Source organism: Gallus gallus, chromosome 7, assembly GCF_016699485.2.
Source record: "Gallus gallus isolate bGalGal1 chromosome 7, bGalGal1.mat.broiler.GRCg7b, whole genome shotgun sequence".
NCBI lineage: Eukaryota > Metazoa > Chordata > Aves > Galliformes > Phasianidae > Gallus > Gallus gallus.
This window is the reverse complement of record NC_052538.1, coordinates 29,430,751-29,450,968: the sequence shown is the minus strand read 5'-3', so window position 1 is coordinate 29,450,968 and position 20,218 is coordinate 29,430,751. Positions and strand designations below refer to the sequence as shown.

General features: G+C 37.8%; 1 protein-coding gene across 20 annotated transcripts in view; it reads left to right on the top strand.

Moving 5' to 3' along the window:
• NCKAP5 (NCK associated protein 5) overlaps positions 1-20,218 on the top strand; it is a 441,589-nt gene that overhangs the window by 391,999 nt on the left and 29,372 nt on the right. For 14 of the 20 annotated variants that reach the window (XM_040704243.2, XM_040704245.2, XM_040704244.2 and 11 more), the window contains 4 exons: positions 22-100; positions 14,300-14,614; positions 16,794-16,930; positions 18,437-18,566. In XM_040704243.2, the coding sequence (XP_040560177.1) occupies positions 22-100; positions 14,300-14,614; positions 16,794-16,930; positions 18,437-18,566 (661 nt within the window). Of the gene's footprint in view, positions 1-21; positions 101-14,299; positions 14,615-16,793; positions 16,931-18,436; positions 18,567-20,218 lie in introns of those variants that run through there. The other 6 variants (XM_046944122.1, XM_040704247.2, XM_040704258.2 and 3 more) reach the window with 4 other exon arrangements.

Sequence of the window (20,218 nt, the reverse complement as noted above, 5' to 3'; positions counted from 1 at the left end):
ATGTTCCTCACTTTTGTACAGGCTAACGTAGTCACAGAAAACCTGCAAGAAGAAGAGGAGGACACCATGACAAGGACTACATGTCAGAGTCATGTGATAGGTACAACATTATATTTTACACTGGATTTTATTGCTGTCTCAGTTCCTGGGGAAAAAAAAATGTGTAATTCTCATTATTTTATTTGTTTACCCACATAATGTCAGTTTTAGCATTCATTTAGCTCTGGTTTTAGTAGTCAGATTTCACTGACTGTGTAAAAGATGAGTATGTACATATCATTATCAACGCAATGCTTAATAGAAAGACTTTAAGAGTCTGGCTATGAAATACCATTTCAGTCTTCAAAACTAGTGGTTTACATACAGTGGTCTCACTCAAAGGTTGTTGAGCATGATGCTTTCAGTGGGGAAAATACTGATGTACCGTAACCCTGCAGTCTATCCTTGAATGAGTAGAGTTCAGAGTAAAGTTTCAAATAGCAGAATAATTACTGTGATAAACTATCCCGTACGAGTAGCAAACCAGGTGTCTGTTCAGCAGACCTTGAAGTTGTTATTGAAAATGAGCTGCCTTTGCTATGCGCTTTTCAGGAGGGTGGCACCATCAGCCCTTTTTTGTGATTGACACACACTAATTTTTAACCACAGGCGAACGTTCAGTGCTTCTTAAAATATCTAATAGGCAGTGGAGGACAAAGCAGAATTTTTGTTGAGATCTGTGTTAGAGCAGTATGTCATCACAAGAAGGAACTGATACTGAATAAAAGAAAAATCTCCATTAGCAAGTACCCTTTGCAGGCAGACTGCAGCTGTAGTTAAAATTGGATTCAGTGTTTTCAGGACACTGTCAGTGATTGTATTAGCCAGAAGCTCTTTCTTTTCACTAATGCTGACAACCCAGCAAGTTAGGCTGAACCAGAGGTGTCGTGTTGAAACACATTTTTCTTTGGGGTAACATTTGCATGCCTTATTGACTTGTACAGTCTTTTCAATTCTGATATCAACCAAATGAAATCTGTCTTCTTTGCAGCAGAGATCTCTAAATTCTTTGAAACCTAGCCGTACCTTGGCTCTGTTGCAGAAGCTAAATAGCAAGAACTTTGAGTAATGCAGTATAAGACTGTGATGGAGATTCTGCAACTGGATAGGTTCAAGTCCTGAAAAGTGAAATGTTTGCACCTCACTCTATGAATAAAAGCCTTTCTTTCTGTTGCCAGAGATGGCCCAAACAAGAATCACCCAAGATTGTTCCAAATTATTTTTTTATTATCTCCTGAAAAGACTCCAGTGCTTCCTTGGCATGTGTCTGTATAATTGGTCGCTGTTACTGAGACCTGTCCACTGTATGTTTTCATATCTTAGTCAGTGGGTCCTCATGTAGTGTTTATATTTTCCCCATCCCTCATGCACCCAGTCTGGGTCTCTGACAGGACGTAGTGGTTGTGGAGTGGGGTGGCTTCTGTTGTGCCTTGGGTTCACGAGGCCCTCGGTTAGATGGGAGAGGTCGTCACTGTGAATACAACCCTCATGTGCATCAAAGCACCTTCTTTCTTAGCCAAAAGACATTTTCCTTTGCCATTTCTCTGGACTGGTGATATGGGTAGAGTGACAGATAGGTCTGTGGCCCAGGTCTGTATAATTCCACAGTTTGTGAAACTGCAGTAGCCAGGCAGTGCTGTCCTTGGGAAACTCACGTAGCTCAAATGAGGATCTTTCCATCATCTGGATTACAAAATCAGCTTCTTTTACCTGGACAATGCCATCTCTTAAAGGCTTAATGCAGGGTACAACTTACCTCTGTTCTGCCTTTTTAAAGCATCTGGATTAACTCAAAGAATTTGCTGTGCGGATCTGGTTGTTAATGCCAAGAAACTCTGATGATGAGAGTCATTATGTGCAATAGGTAGTATTGGCATAGTACAAATAATAGAAGTATGAGCAAATTTGTTGGCACAAGCACACTGAGTCAAGTCATTACTTCACCAGGACAAGGGCAAGGCAGGGAAATTGAAAGCATGGATCTAACTGCACTTCCCAAGTACTCCTAAATCAGCATCTTACTGTGTTTTATGCCCCTCTCATCAGGTTGTGTTTCTCACTGCACTGGCATTTTCCTGCTGTATATCCACACTGCTCTTTATGGACAGCAAACTTGCCTAGGTCTGGTTCAGATTCTTTTACAGAATCCTTTCTAGACCTTCTGGCATTTTTCTGGTACAAAGTTTTACACACAAAACATTTTTTTTATTATTATTATTTTTTGTAAGAAGAATTACATGAGATGTGAGAGAGACAAATCCAACTTCCTGTGTTACTAACTATGAGGGCTGCTCCAAAAGTAATGCCTCCTATTTTTATTGTGCTTTTTCATGGAACAGTCTCCCAGTAATTGAGGTTCTGGTGGAACAAGAATGTCTTTGAAATCTTGAAAGTTGTAGTGGGTAGTAAATCAGTTCTTTACTGGTCTACATGCCTCACCATTATAAATAGTCATTTTAAGAAAACCAGGTTTTGATTTTGTAGCTGCACTTAAAATGACTTTCTTCTGCTGGTTTTGTTCTAAAATGTTAAATAAATGGAGCTGAATATATAGCTGAGGTAGAAAGGCTATGATTAAGAAGATATTCTTTGGTAAAGAAATAACAAAAGAGAGATGTGTTGTTGTAGTTGTCAGTGTAAACTTTTTAAATTGATACCACTTTTGCCCAGTTAGCTGATGAACAAGATACATGTAACTGAGTAGTCTTCAAAGTTGGTATTGTGCAAGACGTTGGTTGTTCATCACTTCCTAATAGGGATACTCTGCATTAATTGCCAGTTGCTAGTTTTTTAGTTTATTGTCATTTGGTGATCTAAACAAATTTACGTACTTCACTGACTCATTGGTTTTGCTGCATTGAAAGAGTACAAAAATGTGTAGTATTATAAAAGTACTCATCTAGAATACCTGTATTTCAGGAAGATATCATTATTTCCACATAAAGCAGTCATTTATATTGTTATATTCTGCTTAAGCACATCTGTAGAACATATATAAACTTTTTAAAAGATAACTGTGTGACACCATGGATGTTTTTGTCAGTGAGGATGCCAAATGTGGCACTGGCAGCTCTTCTCACAAACAAGAGATATGAAGATCCAGGAGTATTGTATCCTCAGAGCTCTTTCTTCATGCCTTTTGCAATAAAGTAGTTTGGTTTTAAAAGAGTGGTGAAGGGGGAAATGTTAAAGTATCTAATAAGAGAAAGGAGGTGATAAAAAGGTTGACTTTCCCTTTATGTCATGAGAGACTCCTCAGCTCAAACAGGTGCAGCAGGGTTTCAAGACATTCATATAAATAAAATTCCTTTATTGAATACAGTGCTTGAATGTGTCAAGCTCCTGACAGTATTGCTCTAATGTAAACATTAAAAAGCCTTCATTTTACAAAGGAAAAGGATTCTGTCTCCCCCAGTGGAATAGAATATTCAGTGTTTACTGAATTTTCCCATTGTCACACTAGCCAAAAATATTACAAGACAGTTACAAATAACACCTTTACTCAGACAGGTTAATGATTGGACAACTTGGAAAGAAAAAGGCATTAGTCAAAGTTTAATGTTTCACTCCTGAAAAAGTGTGATTCTATTCATTATAATGTATTAATAGATTTCTTTGAAAAACAGGTCCAAGTGGAAAAAAAACAGAAAATCACAGCACAAGAAAACAAGTTATAATTATTGAAGAATTCATTCTTATGGACAAATTAAAATGAAAATTCTGTGGTATGCAGTCATAGTTACACCAAAGATGTTATGTGTAAAATAAAGGCAACGTGGGATCATAGAATGGCTTAGGTTGGAAGGGACCTCTAAGCCCAACAGTCCCAAACCCCTGCCGTGGGCTGGTTGCCACCCACCAGCTCAGACTGACCAGGGCCCCATCCAGCTTGGCCTTGAGCACCTCCAGGGATGGGGCACCCACAGCTTCTCTGGGTAACACGTTCCTGTGCCTTACCACAGTCACAGTTAAGAGTTTCTTCCTTATGAGTAAACTAAACCTACCCTAGATATTAATGTGTGTAAATATCTTTATTCACCATAACAATTTGCAATTGTCATTTTATTCTCAGCAGTCTCTAAGTGAATCAAACAAGCAATTTTGGTCTAAAGCACTGGAGCTCAGGGATGTGTAAGCATGGCCCATTCATCTAAAGGAATTGTTCTACTGAACTGGAAACTTTTGGCTTCAAAATGTTATCTTTCATATGCCACTGACTAAAGTAAAGAGCCAGTTTCATTCTTTAATGAAAGCCTATTGAGCTTTGACATCAGGGAGAGCACTAGGAGTAGGTTTTGTGCTCTAGATACTTGGAATGACATTACTAGTAAAGAAAGATAAATTGAAATGATGATAATTCTGAATAGATCCAGAGTTCATATTAGCATTGTGTGTACCATACTTGATAATGCAAGAATTAGATGTAGTAATCCAAAATGTATCTGGCTGTTGTTGATTCTGTCTGGTCCACTGTAAGTACAAGTACACTACCTACAGAAGTTGTATGGGGAGTTAATTCCCTGGCAGGAGTTAGAATCCACAGTAGAAATATTTGCAGTCCTTGGAAAGAAATTATTTGGCTGTGGCATTGACCCATACTGTTTGTTTCAAGTATTTCAGATGAAATTCAGAGACAGGTAAAGATTATGAAGATAAGTGTAGGCAGAATTTTTCAGACTTTGAAGGAAGACTTGAGTCTAATTTCTGTTAAATTTTAATCGGAGGTCCAGGTCACTTGCTTAAAATTGATTCATCCAGCATTAAATGGGAACCTTGTAGATCCTGTCATTTTTATAATACAGAGAAAAAGCCTGCAAATTCTTAAAAAGGTTTTGGAAGGTCTCAAGCTGGATGGAGGGTTGGGCGTCCGCATTACCAAAGCAACATTAAAAGTGCATTGTAGACTTTGCTGTATTGTGCTAGAAAAAAAACACACACCGAGGTCAGGGTATTCTTTTGTAGTTCCGCTGTAGCTCAGTGCTCAGTTCCATTAAAGTTCTTGATAATCATCTGCCTTATAGCAGACTTTGTCATCTTTCTTTCTGCTTTACAAGAGCAACCTTGCAGAAGGGTTTTGCAGTTTAATTTAGAGGCAATCTGGTCAGAAGAAAAAAAGAAAGAAAGAAAAAAAAAAAAGGACAGTCTGTCTCTGCCTTTTAACCAACTTCTTAGCAATTTCTTTTTCTTCTTTAGCGACTGTTTGGTTAAATTCCATGGATTGATTCCTAATGTTCCAGAGGGGAACATTTGTTGGTTGATGGTGGTATTTTGCATGTTGCATTGTATTTTTAAGTCCACCACTTTAAGCTTTCTATGCAGGAAAGAAAAACGATTCAACTATATTTTCAATAGAAAACAGGAGTGTCCTTGGCAGCAAGTTTTATAGAGAAGTTGCAAGAAACTTGATAGCAATTTTGAAGATATAATGGTAACAACACAGGACATATAAAGTGTTGTAGATGGGAGTGGGTTCTACTTAAAATGAAATGTCAGCATTGTAATTATTCGTATCAAGCTATGAAAACACTGAAGATGACAACCATATCTGTGTATTCTGATAGTATTTTATCCAGCGTCCAGTAGCCATACTATAAAACTATCTATACAATAATTAAAAAACAAACAAACAAAAAAAACCTTCCTAAACAGATTTTTCTATAGGGAAAAGAATCTGTGTTCATTATGATACCTCAAATGAATTCATTCACCTCTGACTCCTCTTTTTTTTTTTTTTCTGATTTGTCGGTATGCTTTTCCAACAAATATATTCATTCACTTTTTCCCTCATGCCTGTTCTACTGCACTGTTTAAAACAAGCTGACACTCTAAACCTTAGTGTAGTGTCCCAGTACTGCTGATTATCTGGCTTCCCATGAAGCTAAACCATGACACAGAAGCCTGCCTTTTTACTGTCAGACTGATATCATTTGTAGTTAACAAATCCTTATTCATGTCATCTGCCCTTTTTCTCTTGGATAGGCCTAAGTTTCTTTCTAAAATCTAGATCTGATGTGCACTGGAACTGAAAAAGTAAGTTTCAAATTTTATCTCTAAATGTACCATTTGATGTGCATACTCAAAGTGCTGAATTATATAAATTTTTCAGTGGTCTGTTCCCCAGCTTGGTGTGAACAATAGCAGTTTGTCTGCTTTTTTAGTAAGATTGCGTGAGGGTTCCGATAGGAGAGCTAGAAAGACTGGACAATCCCCTCTGCCATGCAGAAGACTTGGTTTCATCCACCATTTTGTAGGCTATATAAGCTTCGGTTATTTTTACTGTAGTACTAAGTAAATAATTACTTAATTCATGTTTTCTCATTCTCAGGGAATGGAAATAGATGTGAAGGAAGCAAGCTTGATTAATGTGGTAAATACATTAAGCCTGACATGCATCATCCTAAAACATGTCCATTAAGCCTGACATATTTGAGCAAACTCATTCACATTAAAGAACCCTCAAAACCTGGAGGCAGATTAGGTGAGGTCTGTAATGAATTACTGAGATAAATGTAACGGAATAAGTGACAGAGGAGAGATGGTGAACAAATTGATCTGCATTACAGCCTTTGCATTCGGTAAAGAGAGGTGATCCACATCACTGTGGAGAGGCATACGGATAATCCAGAAGTTGTTTAAATGTCAGCCAAATCCTTGGATGCCTCTAATGCATTTAATGAAGAAGAATATTCAACTGATAAAATGTCTTTTGACCGCAAAAGAAATCTCTCTTGTCATGAAGCCTCAATGCCTGAGAAAACAACTTACCGCTGTCAGTGTTAATTCCTTTCATCAGACCACTGTTAGAAGTTGAGAAGAACCATTTAGCAATCATCTTATCACTGATACAGGACTTGATTCATTCATTTTCACATGATCAGATAAAGTAAAAATGTTTGTTTTATCTTCTCCATCATCACCTAGTAAAGCTGTGGAATATCTAGAAGTCTCTACATGTGAGTGTGATGTTACTGTCTATAAAAGCCCTAAAACAATACCAGCTATCAGTAAATAATTTTCCAGTGTAAGTCTCTTACTTGGAATCTGCATACTGAAAAATATTATGGTTTGACACAAGTGGTGATAAGGTATTGGATTTTTCACGAATCCCATATGCATGAGCAGTGGTGTAAGAATGCATGCATTTATTTGTACTTCAATAACAAAGCTATTTTCTAAAGCCCTATCTGCGTTTGAAGCCTGAGAGGCAGCTATTAAATCCACAGTGAGCTGAAGTAGCTGAAATAAGACATCATTAAGGAGAAACCTTGTTTAATATACACTAAGCTCTGCAAAAACAACTAGAGCAACTGTTTTGTGTGTAGCAACATACCCCTAGAAGCACACGGGTTGGAAGGGCCCTAGAGTTCTCTATTCTAGCCTCTTTCTGCTCAGGGACTTCATTGGTTTTTTTCTGAGTATCCTCAAACTTGTGGTTCTAAATCTGTCCATGGCCGATGCACCATTTCTTTGGGAGGTTTTACACAATATTTAGCAGTCCTATGTTCTTATGCTGCAGTATTGTTGTTACTGATAATTTGGAGTGGTCATGCCATTGAGTGGCCTTCCATGTCATGTGGAGGAGCATTCTGCAGTGCCTTGTTTCCTAGCCCAGGGCTTGCTCATCAGAAGCAAGCCATACACTAGTGCATACAGTTGATTAAATATCCTCTCCTTTTGAGTTACTTCTGGAAATGTATTAGTGTGTGGTCTTTGAGCAAGATTACAGAATGTGAACAGGATAATCTGCAGACTGAAACAGCATTATGTTGGTCTGGTCCCATAGGGGTGGGACAAATGTTGTCTGCTGTACTGTGTTCTTCACTCTTTTGGCGTTTGGAGGGATTAATTTTGAAATGGTGGTCTGAAGGAGTCTATGATAATAGATTGAAACTTTCTGCATATTTTTTTAATAGCAATTTATGTAGCTTGAAGATGATGTAGAGCCTTGCCAATATATATCAATAATAAGAAACTAACTTCTGTTAGTGTCTTCTGATTTTTGTCAGCTTACCTTCTTCTCAGCCTGGCAAAGACAGATTGTTTCTTTGTACTCTAACAGGTAGTACACACAGCACTTGTCTAATTGCCAGTTGTTCTGCAGCGCTGCTGCAGCCCGCTGTCTGGCTTGTCTTCCTTCTGAGGAGACTATTCATATTTTGATTCAACACGTTCTTATTAGCCACAATGATTTTCTGCTAATTTCATTCTTTTGTCACTACATTTATTCACCCAGAAGTGCAATATTTTGTCACAAGAATGAGTAGAAGTGTGGCTCTTTATTTATTGAATATAGGATGCCATCTAATTATTATTCAAGATACTGGGAATCTGCTGGTCTCATTCAGGCTTAAAATGTCAATTAAAAAGAATGGTCAGATTCTTCAGCTCTGAAGTTAATGCTGCTATGTTGATTTTCACTGTTTTACAGTCTGCCCCAATTTATATTTGTTTTTGTCACTCAAATCAGGACCGTACCTGATTATCGTACTCAGTACAGATTGCTGGTTTGCTGACATTCTCTATGCTACTTTGAGTCCCTGTGTTTGAAACATTTCTATTTTACATACTTTTTGCTTCTGGCTAGGGCTGTCGGTAGGCATGTGTGTATGGAGCTTCAGTCATGCATTTCCTATTAACTCTAATTCATGTACCTGAAATACAACTAAGCAAACTGAAAAGCGTTTTGTGTGTGTGCTCAGTTACTTTTAAGTTTGTTTCAAATGGACTCATACAGACTCTGTGGTCCTGTTCTGAAAACACACTTAGGAGGTTTTCTGTGAAAAATGTGTTTCTAAATTTGCTCTGGGAATGGGATGCCAGTTCCTAATTTGATGCTATCTTTTCCATTTCTATGGAGTCTAGTGAGCTAGCTTTGATTTGTACCTTAATTCAGAGACCTGAACTGTTGTCATTTGATTAGCCATCATGGCCTATCATAAAAAAAAACAGGCTTTTCAGAAAGAAACCATCATGATAGAGATCCAGTGTGTTGTTTCAAGATGCTTATACCAGTGGTGGTTTTGGAACACCATTTAACATTGCACGTTTTTGTTTTTTGTTTTTTGTTTTTTTTTCTTTTTCAAATAAATGGAGTTCCTGAAGGAAAATTCTGTTCATTCTGGCTTTAAATCATAGGTTTTCTCACCAGCTCCTGCCTCCATGCAACTGCGTTAGCTGTGATTCAGCTATTTTGGAAGAGCTGTACTTGAGTATTGAGGGTAAAAATTGTAGCTTACCTAGAGTCACTCAGAGATCTCTGTGTTGTTAATGAGTTTTCACATCATTAATTAAGAAATAAAATCAGTCTGTTTCAGGTTTGCATGTATATATCTGAGTGTTTACTGCCAGTACCCTTAAGTAAAGCCATCTGCAGAGCAGAACTAAAAAAAAAAATATTTAAAGCCTCAGTTAATATTCATGTGGCTTTAATTTCAGCCTTGTTTTCTACTAATAAACAAAAAGCAGTTGCTACTAAAATAAACAAAATTAATATCATATGTTCTCCTTTGCATTTGCAAACCCCAGAGCTTCCTGGGCACTTATTAATTAGTCTGTATTTACCAGGGAGAGCATTTATGGCTAAGCACTGTCACTAGTCCTGTGCGTTAGGAACAGAAAAGCAAAGAAATTGTCTCAAGGTGAGAGAAGCTGAAATCCAGTTTATAAGAGCTATTTAAGAGCAGGCAAATCAGTGATTCCACACCTTTATCCTTAAGGGCATCAAATGCACCAGTCAGTGAACACAGACCATCAGTGGAACAGCCAAATAATGCCAGCAGCAAATGCACTCTCAGGCACTGTGTGCAGCCCGTTTATCTGGGATACTAAGTGTGACCTCGACTCTTTTGTAACTGTGGACTAATGGAATTGTTCCCAAACTAAAGTCAGCTTAGCTACCTCTAATAGTAATAGTGAAAATAATGATTGTAATGCTTCTTGGAAGTCTTCTGCAGCTTAGTTTCTGAACAGCTTCCAAAATAGCTAGTGGCTGAATTGATTTGGGGTATTCCTACACAAGCATTGTTCATTGAAGCAATTGCAGGGTGGTTATATACTGATTGCAGAAGTCCTGGGACCTTTATTCTTATGATATCATTCTTTAACAGGGAGGTGTTATTAGCTCTCAGTATTAATACAAAGAACTGAAGCATAAAGAGGGAAGGAGATAGGCCTGTTGTTACATGGAGAAGGCACGGCTGAGGCAGCCCACAGTCAGTGCCTAGGTGAATAATGAACTCTCCTTTTTAGGTTTTGCTATTTTGTATGTACAATTGGGTAGGTCTCTTATTAGACATCAAGAAATGAAGGAGAGCATCCATCCATGCCTTGAATGAGCAGTCCCCAATAAGATGTTCCTTAGACAGTGTGCAATTACTGGTTTCCAACCTTTGCATTTCAAGGTACTAGGGAAGAAAAGTTCATAGAAAAGCCACATTTCTGCATTTCTGCAGACCCATTGCTTATCTTGGATTCAGTCCTTGCATCGGATATGAGGACTTTTCTGACTTCTCAACTAGTGCTCATCTGTCAGGATTTCTTAAAGACAGTTGCAAATTTATAAGGCAGATTGGCAAGTACAGATGTAAAATCAAAGAGACATACAGCCATAAAAGAAGCAGGATGGCTTCCCAAAATATTTCTAGGCTGACTTCATTGGCAGCCAGGTTGCAACTGGGCTGCAGTTAATTACCTTTTACACAGAGCTTAAAGTTGCTCTTCACATGAACTAGAAGTCTCATTATTTGTATTCTAAAGATTCCAAAGTCCTTTCTAAAGGACTAAAATCATATCTATTTCTAATATCTTGTCTACTGTGAAAAGTGAATAGATTTTTAGGAAGCATACCAGTATAATACAGAGAGATTATTCCAGCAGTCATCAACTGTAGGACATCTCCAGGTGGAAAATGCATGTAGGCCTGTGTATTTAATAGACTCTGACAGATGTGGAATACAAAATTTCAAGCATTATCCAGGTTTTTTTTCCAGTTCATTTATTCTCTTTAACAACCCTGTTGCTTGCCACCAGTCTTTCCAAGTATGCAAGGAAAGGATCTAAATGCTGGAGGGAGATTGGAATTGTTTATTGCAAACAGTAAAAAATAAAAAATCCATAGGTAACTGTCCAAATGGAGAACAGGGTTATTGGCAGGATTGTTGGTCAGCTAATTTTTGACTTATTTTAGGGTGGATCTTGAATTGAAATGAGGCAACAATTATGTATTCCAAGTTAGGAAATACATTTCAGAGATTATGGTCAACTGCGAAGACAACTGTCAAACAATTGGACAAATGACATATTGAAGTTAGCAATTTCTGCAAAAAAATGGTGGACTAGGAAGAAGCACTAGAATACCAAACAAGTTGGTAAAGTCTGAATTTTGTCATTTTTTCTTCTTATTTTTATTATAAATAGGTGTAAACTCTAATCCCAGACTTAAGCAGACATGAATTTTCGTTCAGGTTCACTTGCAGACTCATCATTTAAAAATGCGCTGCACAGTCCTCCTCCCATTAACTGTTCCTTAGTGTGTATTATTCCATTTCACCAGTGCAGTGCCTATGGGAATATCAGGGCTGTGATATTTTTTACCTCGGGTAGTCTTACAGGGATTTTTAGTTCTACATACTGGTTACGCTTCATATTCAGATAGAAAACATTAACGCATTCATCTTTGACTAATTGGATCAAATGATGGTGTAAACCCAAAAGGAATAATTTGCTTGAAATTGACACTGATTTGGCAGAAATACATTCTTTTTTTTTTTTTTTTTTTTTTTTTTTGTGGATGCTTTAGCATTGCAGATGAAGAGAAGGATGTGCAAATAAAGAGATCTGTTTTGCCATCTGTAGTTTAAGTTCTTCCTGCCAATGCCACATGTAGCTTAAAGATGGTTATTAACTGATCAAGCAGTTTTGCACAGATCTATTTACATTTGAGATATTATTATGAAAAAAAAGAAAAGGTATTAATTAATAATTTGGCATGTTTCAAAATACTAGAAAAATGATAATCCCTTTGTCTGTCAGAAAAAAAAATTACATGCTCACCAATTACTCTTGTCAGCTTAATAGAAAATCTTGATCTATCTGAAGAAAGACAATTGTTAGGATTTCTGTCTTCCTTTACTGATGGGATTAGCATCCTTTCATTTTGAGTGTTGTAGATACTCCTTGCAGAAAGCCCACTCAGTGTTATGTATCTCTCAAAACCTTCTTTCAAGGCTTAAGGGTACTTCTGAAAACAGCTTGCTGGAAATTTCCCAGTTAAACTGTTCTTGATACAGAGCTATTTTTGACTGATATTTTATTCTTGAAAATGTCTGCTTTCCGTGGAAAATTCTGGTTGCTACTCAAATGTTTCAGCTGAAATTTATGTCAATCGTGTAGTTTTGTAGCCAAAACTTGAAAACTTATGTGAGGAAAATAGCAAACCAGCTGTAGCAATGAGCACATAGGGGAATTTCACACCTTTCCTGAGGTGAGATGATGTTTTGGTAGAAAATAAGTCCCTTTGCTACTTGCCTTATAGAGAAAAGCCTGGTTTAAGCAGAACAATCTGTGAGCTTTCTTTCTTTCTTTCTTTCTTTCTTTCTTTCTTTCTTTCCTTCCTTCCTTCCTTCCTTCCTTCCTTCCTTCCTTCCTTCCTTCCTTCCTTCCTTCCTTCCTTCCTTCCTCCCTCCCTCCCTCGCTCCCTCCCTCCCTTCCTTCCTTCCTTCCTTCCTTCCTTCTGTCTATCTATCTATCTAAAATAGAGTTGCCCTGTTTTTTGCTGTTTGCTTTTAATATTAAGATAAATTGGTCATCACAGTTAGTAACATACACACTTCTTTAGCTTTACTACCTTCAAATAGAAACGTGGTCTGTACCAGTCACTTGAAGTAGATAGAGATAATGTGCTTGCAGTAATTGTGTCTGGTATCCATCAGAATGTTTTATTTGGGACCTCCTGGTCCCAAGTGGCAGGGAATGGCTTGGGTTATCATATCATTGGTTTCAGGATGTACTTTTCTGTGGCGCTTCCAGTTTACTCCATGTCTCTTCTGAAGAGCTCTGCCTTTCCAATATAACCAGTGCTGTATGGATGTCTTTCTTCTGGTCAAGAAGAAACTACTGGAAGTCCTTTCTTATTCTATATTTTTCTTTGCTTGATAACTGATAGTTGTTAGCTGGAGCACTGCTTGTCGATGAGCTGAAAAATATCTCCAAATTTCTCAGTATTAGGACACTGCAGAGGAAAAAATAATGAATGTGACTTGACATAGGACTGCTAACTACAACAGACTTAAATAACAAATGAGGATATCATAAAAAAAAATCAATACTCAGGAATGTAGAAGGTAGAGATAGAAAAGATGTATTGGGTCATATTCCGCATCTCCTGCTAGAGTACAATTGTTCACTGCGGTATGTCTTTTATTCAGTGTAGCCTTAAATTATTCAAGCAAAGGAAATACTTCTGCTTCCTTCGGGAGTGCCTGCCACAGACTGCAGATCTCACTGTCAAGGGATGTTTCCAGGTGTTTAACCTAATGTATGCCCATTTTCCAACCATTAGTGCTGTTCCCTCTCTGAACTTTATGCCTCTCAGAAGAACTGTGGTTTCTTCAGTATTGTCTGCTCCTTACACAAACAAATCTGTGGGAATGAACAGAAAATGCTAGGGCAGGGGAAGTGACACACTCTTAACATTTGCTGGAAGGCTGTGCACGGCCACACTGCTTCCAAACCAAGTCCTTGGCATGGTGTTGTGAAGTGTGCACTTACGCAAAGTGGGATGTGCTGAACCAGAGTGTGACAAGGCAAACCTTCTATCCAAGTTCTCAAGAAAGCTTTGAGAGACCAGCAACTCTGGGAAATTCATGAGTCTTCATTTTCTTTAAGAATTCACATTTGGATGAACACCTCTCTATGGGTCTTCAAACTAAGTCATTTAAAAATAGCTGCGCTCACTTTCCAGAACATCCCCCTCCTATTCATTGTCACATCCTAAGTCTGCAGCAGGCCAATCTCAGCGTATTGATGTGTGCTGGTTTCATTGCACCCGAAAATGGTATTTCATTGTTTTCAGTTAAATAAATACGTTGTGTTGAAAGCATGCAAATAATAGATAGCAGCATACTCACAAAACACAAAATGTTTTTCTTTCCTTGAAACCGTGCCTTGAAGATGCCCTCTATTCCCATAGACCCTTTCACTGTCTTTAAGAGCCGTTTGCTCCTTTTGCTCCACCCCATCACTGAATTTTCCTGTGCCTTAGAGTCTTGCTGCCAGATGAGGACGTTGGACAGCGGGATTGGAACCTTCCCACTCCCCGACTCAGGGAACCGATCTGCGGGGCGACACGTGTCTAAGCAGGAATTAACCTTGGAAACAGAAGCCCTAGCACCGTCTGAGCAAGTTCTTCTTTCAGCTCCTTCAGTAAAAGCCAAAACTCTTGAGCGAGAAGTGCCTTCAACAGCTACGAGTCAGGAGTCTGTGGAAAGCATGATTAGTCACTCAACATCTGATCCAGCCATGACTGCCAAAGGTATACGACCTTTTCAAAGTCGCCTTCCAAAACCAGATTCCTCAGGTAAAATGTCAATTACACTGAAAATCACATTATTTCTGTCCCGATGCCTGTTTAGATTAGCAGAAGTCCCATAATAATGATGATTGATAACAGAAATGTTAAATGCAGAGCAGAAAATATTGCTTTTATGAATGCGTAAGGTTAACAAGTTTGTGACCTGAGCCATATGGAAATTTTTTTACACACAATGCTTATCTGTAACCGAGGAAGAAAAATGTGTTAAGTACTTAAATCCTGTTCTCAAGAAACAGTACTTGAAAAAAAAACATATGCCAGCCTTGGAATTTGAACTGAATAAGAATACAGATGTTCAACAATATTCAGGAACAGACTTTATAGCAAAGTACAAAGAATAGCTATGTTGTGACACAGAAAAGACATATCCACAAGGACTTGCTTTTGAAGCTATATTCAGACAAAATATTCATTTGGCCTCAATGCATAAATTCTGAATATATGGCCTGGGCCTCAAAGGATCTCTTATTTTTTTTTACTACATGGTATAAATATATTTATTTATATGAACATGAAGTTCCTCACTTTAACATGTCTACCAAGTATGTGTTTACTATGGACTATAAAAGGAAAACTGACAAAGGAATGAACAGACTTACAGTCCAGCAAACCATCAACACATAACTTTATATTAGTACATAGTTCCATTGAACTCAGTGCAATCCCTTGCAAATGCACACTGAGCACTTTTTGTATATTTTGAAGGCCTTTGAGTTACTAATATATATGCCAATCATTACATATGGCATTTAGTTTGTAATACAATTTTTCATAGTCAGTGCAATAGACATGGAAAAAACTCACCAATAGTAATTGACTTAATGGAGAAGAGTGTGTTTTGTATTTTGTTTTGTTTTGTTTTGTTGTTATCTTGATCAAATGCAGTGCCATTGGTGTTATGCTTGTTAGCACTGTGTCAACAAACGTAGTTGCCCCTGTAAAACTTGTGAGTGCTTAACTTCCATCAGTCCATATTGTGTCTATAAGTGAGATTCCATGTAATTAACATGGAAGGTTAAATATGAAGTTTAAACGTAGTTTAAGTCCGTCAAATATGTGTTCTGCTAATGAGTTGATGTATATTGAGCCTAGGAGGAAAGAAGTCTCTTTCATATGTTCATCACATGCATAACAGAAGAATTCTAATTAAACGCCTTAGAACTAGTTGATTAAGCAATATTCCCAGTGTGGTGGTGTAGCTGTATAATAGACTGCAAACACACATTGTATGCTTCATTGCAGTCTGCTCTGCTCATTTCAAATCAAAGCTAAATAAAAGATATTTTAGTATTTTTTAAATAAATGTGCTGTTAATTAATGGTACCACTAAGAAGGATTCAGAAGAGAAATCTTAGTTATAGATTATATGCTACATGCTCGAATAGCCACATGTGTGACCTCAATTCAGCAGTGTGCTATAGAGTAGACTCCATGATTAAACACTGTCATTATAACAAATTGAATAGAAACTGCAACCACTGAATTGCTTCATAAGAAGTCAGTTGCAGTAAGATTGTTCTGATCTTAATGTTAATATTCACTGCACCAAACTTGTAAGGTTTGTATCTTAATTAAATTGTCATGAAGAGATGTTAGAAAAGTAGTATACATGAGATGGTAGGGTCAACTCATTCTTTCCCAGAGTATTTTCAATTGATTCTTTTCCTGTCCCTTCTCTCTCTTTCAAATTTCAATTATCACTTTATTTCATATGCACCGTGTATCTTCTCTGATGTTCTGATTTTGCATAGTGCAACTGTAGCAAATAAAGAGGCTAACTGATTGAGAGTTTCTGCTAGAAAGGTACTTCTAATTATACTTATGTTAACACCCTGCTCTCTCTCTGAGAACATAAAATAGCAAAGCAGAATGTACAATGCCTGGAAGAAGTTATAGTGTATTGTTTCTTATTTGAAAGAGTATATATGTCAAAACTAATAGAGGGATTTCAATCTATGCCTTCCTCTCCCGTTGTTAACTGGAAAAAAGCTTTGGATAATATTCTGCCACTGTGGTTGTTAGAGTTATTCCAGTAAGAAACTAAACGTAATTTGATGTAATACAAGTATCATGATTAGCCCTCAGTTTTTACTGAATTACAATTGAAACTCTCATGAAGATGGCGATGAGACTTACAGTTTAAATAATGCCTTTCTTAATTCAGGAATAATTAACCTTGCAAAGCAAAGTGAACAAGAACCAAGTTCTGTGACCTCTACCTCATTAGAGCTTACTGAAGAAACTGTAGAAAATAGAAAAGTTCTTTCAGATTGGACCACCAAGAAAACTACAGAAGCAAAGGTATCAGTTAAGAAGTGTCATCTATTAAATGAGATATATATTGTGGTGTAAAGAATCAGAAATGGTGAATGTTTTTAATACAGTGGAAAGAATAACTAACAATCTAATAGTTACATTTATTATTTCTTTGCCCTTCATTAGCAGTCTCATTGTTTATTAATAATACAGCACTGAAAGGCACTTTGTCCTCATGCCTTACAAATTATGATTAATTATGATGCACAGGCATTTTATAGACAAGGAAATTGATACCTTTTTACCGTGTTTTTCTCTTAGAGAAATTTGATCTTGTTTGTTTGTTTTCCTTTGGAAATTCAGATGTGTTGCTTCCCCCCTCCCCCAGGTCTGTTTTCCCTTGTCTGTGTAGTTTGTTGTATGGCTGTGTAGTGTGGTGTGCGTGATTGAGCAGATGTGCTATGAAAGTATTGTGAAAGAGAAAACATTCTCTTCTTATATGTTTCTGGTTATGGTTAATCTCTGCAGTGATCTGTCTGTCCTTCAGCATTTTCATGAAAACTGCAGAAAGAACAAACAGGCAAATGTATATACCTGGGTAAAAGCTACAGCTGATGGTTGTTATTCATATTCAGGAATGCCAGGCTGTCAAGCCCTGTGAGGAGCACAGGGTCAGCAGGTTAGCAAATAGCAAGAAAAACTTACTCCAGATAGTGGGCATTAAGGCAAGGGAGCTGTCAGACTGATGGCTAATAGGACTTCCATTGTAAGAGGCTGAAAACCTTTAGTTGCTTACCTTTTGTGTGTGTCTTCTTTATCCATTTATTTACTGACTGGAATAGCCCACATTTCTATATAATCCATGCTATGGATATTTTGGACAGAAACAGAAAGAAAAATGTCTTGTATATTATTGGCAAACTGGCAGTGAATCCTCTGTAGTGCAACACCTTTGGCTTTCAAGTCACAACAACATAAGTGTGATATTCACCCTGATTCAGTTACAACAGGACACCCTCAGTCCTCAGACCATGTTAATATGGTACATGTGTTACTGGTAGTTGGTCTGTGTAGAGTCAGGGGCTTGGTGTGTCTGCATCTGGTGTGTGAATGTGGCTTTGGCACTGCAGCTGGCTTGGATTCTCCCTGTTTTATGAGCAGGGATGGGCATATTTGTCTGCATGCTGAATTCCTCAGGTCTGGTACCCACTCCACAAGTATGGGCTTCCTACCTAATGAATGTCCTGCAGCATCAGTTAGGGCTGCAGCATGCATGAGAAGATGGGGAAATCGATGTCAGTCTTTGAAAAATACATTTTAAGACTCTCTTGAGTCTTGATAGGCAGTTGAGGTTACAATAGTAGGTAGTATTTGATGATTACTTACTTGAAGGATAAGTGGCTAATTAAAATAGTAAAAGATGTTTTAACAGTTGAATTATCCATTTCCATTGCATGAAGAATATAAAGTGTTCCACTCCTGATACCATCTTCTGCATTATTTTTGTATGTTTACATCATTTGAATGATCTCAATACCCTTATTTGTGCAGGACAGAACTCTAAGAGTGTGCACTTACTCTGCCAGCAGCAGTGACGCTGAACCGGAGCCAGAGTATGGAACAAATTATTTTCAAACTGCAGAGGAGATGTTAGTAGGGTTAACAAAGAGCAACAAACCAGGTAATGGAAAATTTGTATACAAGGAATGTATATCTCCAATCTGACTCAGAAACAGATAATGTCCTTCACTGGGCTGTCTAGTTTTTGCTTTCTAACCCCAGATCTCACTTCAGTCTAATTTTCCATTAGCTCTTTATTGCTTTTTATTCTATTTGTGTATCTTTTTTTTCCCCCTCTTCTCTGCTATTTTTGCTACCAAGAGCTAAACTTGTAGGCTTTTATGCATAAATCACTGCACTGTAAGTAAAAAGTCTTCTGTTACATTAATACAAAATTTAAAAGGTGACTATAAAGATTCTTTCCTCTTTTTACTTTTTAAATTTTATTAGCTGGTAATAATAACTCAGTGATCAAGGCCATAGTGTTCCAGCCTCTGTATCAAAGTGATGTTGGTTGCAGTGCCACCGCAACCATGCATATGCACAACTCCATATATACGTTACCATTTTCAAGTATCAAACCTTTCTGCAGGATCTGGTAGCAATTTGGAATTTACTGAATTCCAGTAGATGAAAGCACCTTAAGCAAAGCTCTTGAGATAATAGTTTTCTGTGTGTTTAATAACCACCTTGCTATGGCCACCAGCTCTCCATGTTGCAAGCCACCCCGCAGTGCAGCTGCGTGTCCCCTGGGAGAGGAGCAGAGCATGGCTCATCTGCTTGCCCACACAGCCAGTGCCTTCCCTGCCACTGATAAATTCTGTCGAGTGCAAAGGCCAGTGCAAGGTCTCAGCACCACTGAAGCCCTAAGAGCTTAAGCAGTCCTTCAGTGATACAGAGGATTTGTGCTGACCCCCAGCACAGCAGTGAGCTTAACCTGCCAGAGATTAGCACCTACAGTAGATACCGCAGTGATGATTGCATTGAAAGTTCCATGGACAGTGAGATACTGTAGGCAGGCACACTGCGCTCTGTAGTGTCTGCTGGGAGCTGGGCTGAAACATTTGGCATTTTCTGAGAGGATCCATTTTGTGTGATTACACCACGGGCAGAGCAGAGTAGGAAGCTCAGGCTGTTTACTTACATTACTCATGTAACTTTGTGGTTTTAATCTGTATGAAATGTTGCAAGTAATTTACCTCGGCCAATAAACAGGATTGCTTGCTACAGATTACATTCCCTGGTGGGTTTTGTTGTTGTTTTCTTGGGCTTTTTTTTCGAGGGAGTAGGTAAGGATCTCTTCCAATATTGATCACAGTTTGCAAAAATAAGGATTTCAGCATGTGTAAGCAGTTGCATTAAATGACAGCAGGTTCCAAGTTTGGTGATACATAAGCAGAACTTAAAATTGCCATTTTGTGTAGCAAACCATTAATTTTGTATATGTGCCTAACCTTTGGCTAGTAAAAGTACTGAAATTCATAATTGTGACTGAGGCAAATAGAAAACAAAATTACAAGCCATTATTGCAGAAGTATTTCTGCCATGGTCATTCTTTTTGAGCAGGATTTCTGCCCTATAAATGCAGTTCCCACATTCAGATTATTAACAATACTTCATTCCATTTTGTGTTCAAAGATCTTCACTTCTTTATGCATACAAGTGATATATCCTCCAAGCGTCCACATGAGGCTGAGGTGGGGGCTGTAGCAAACCAAGTCACAGGGAATATTTTTGTATGCATAGATAATTGTATTTACTAGATGAGTGCTC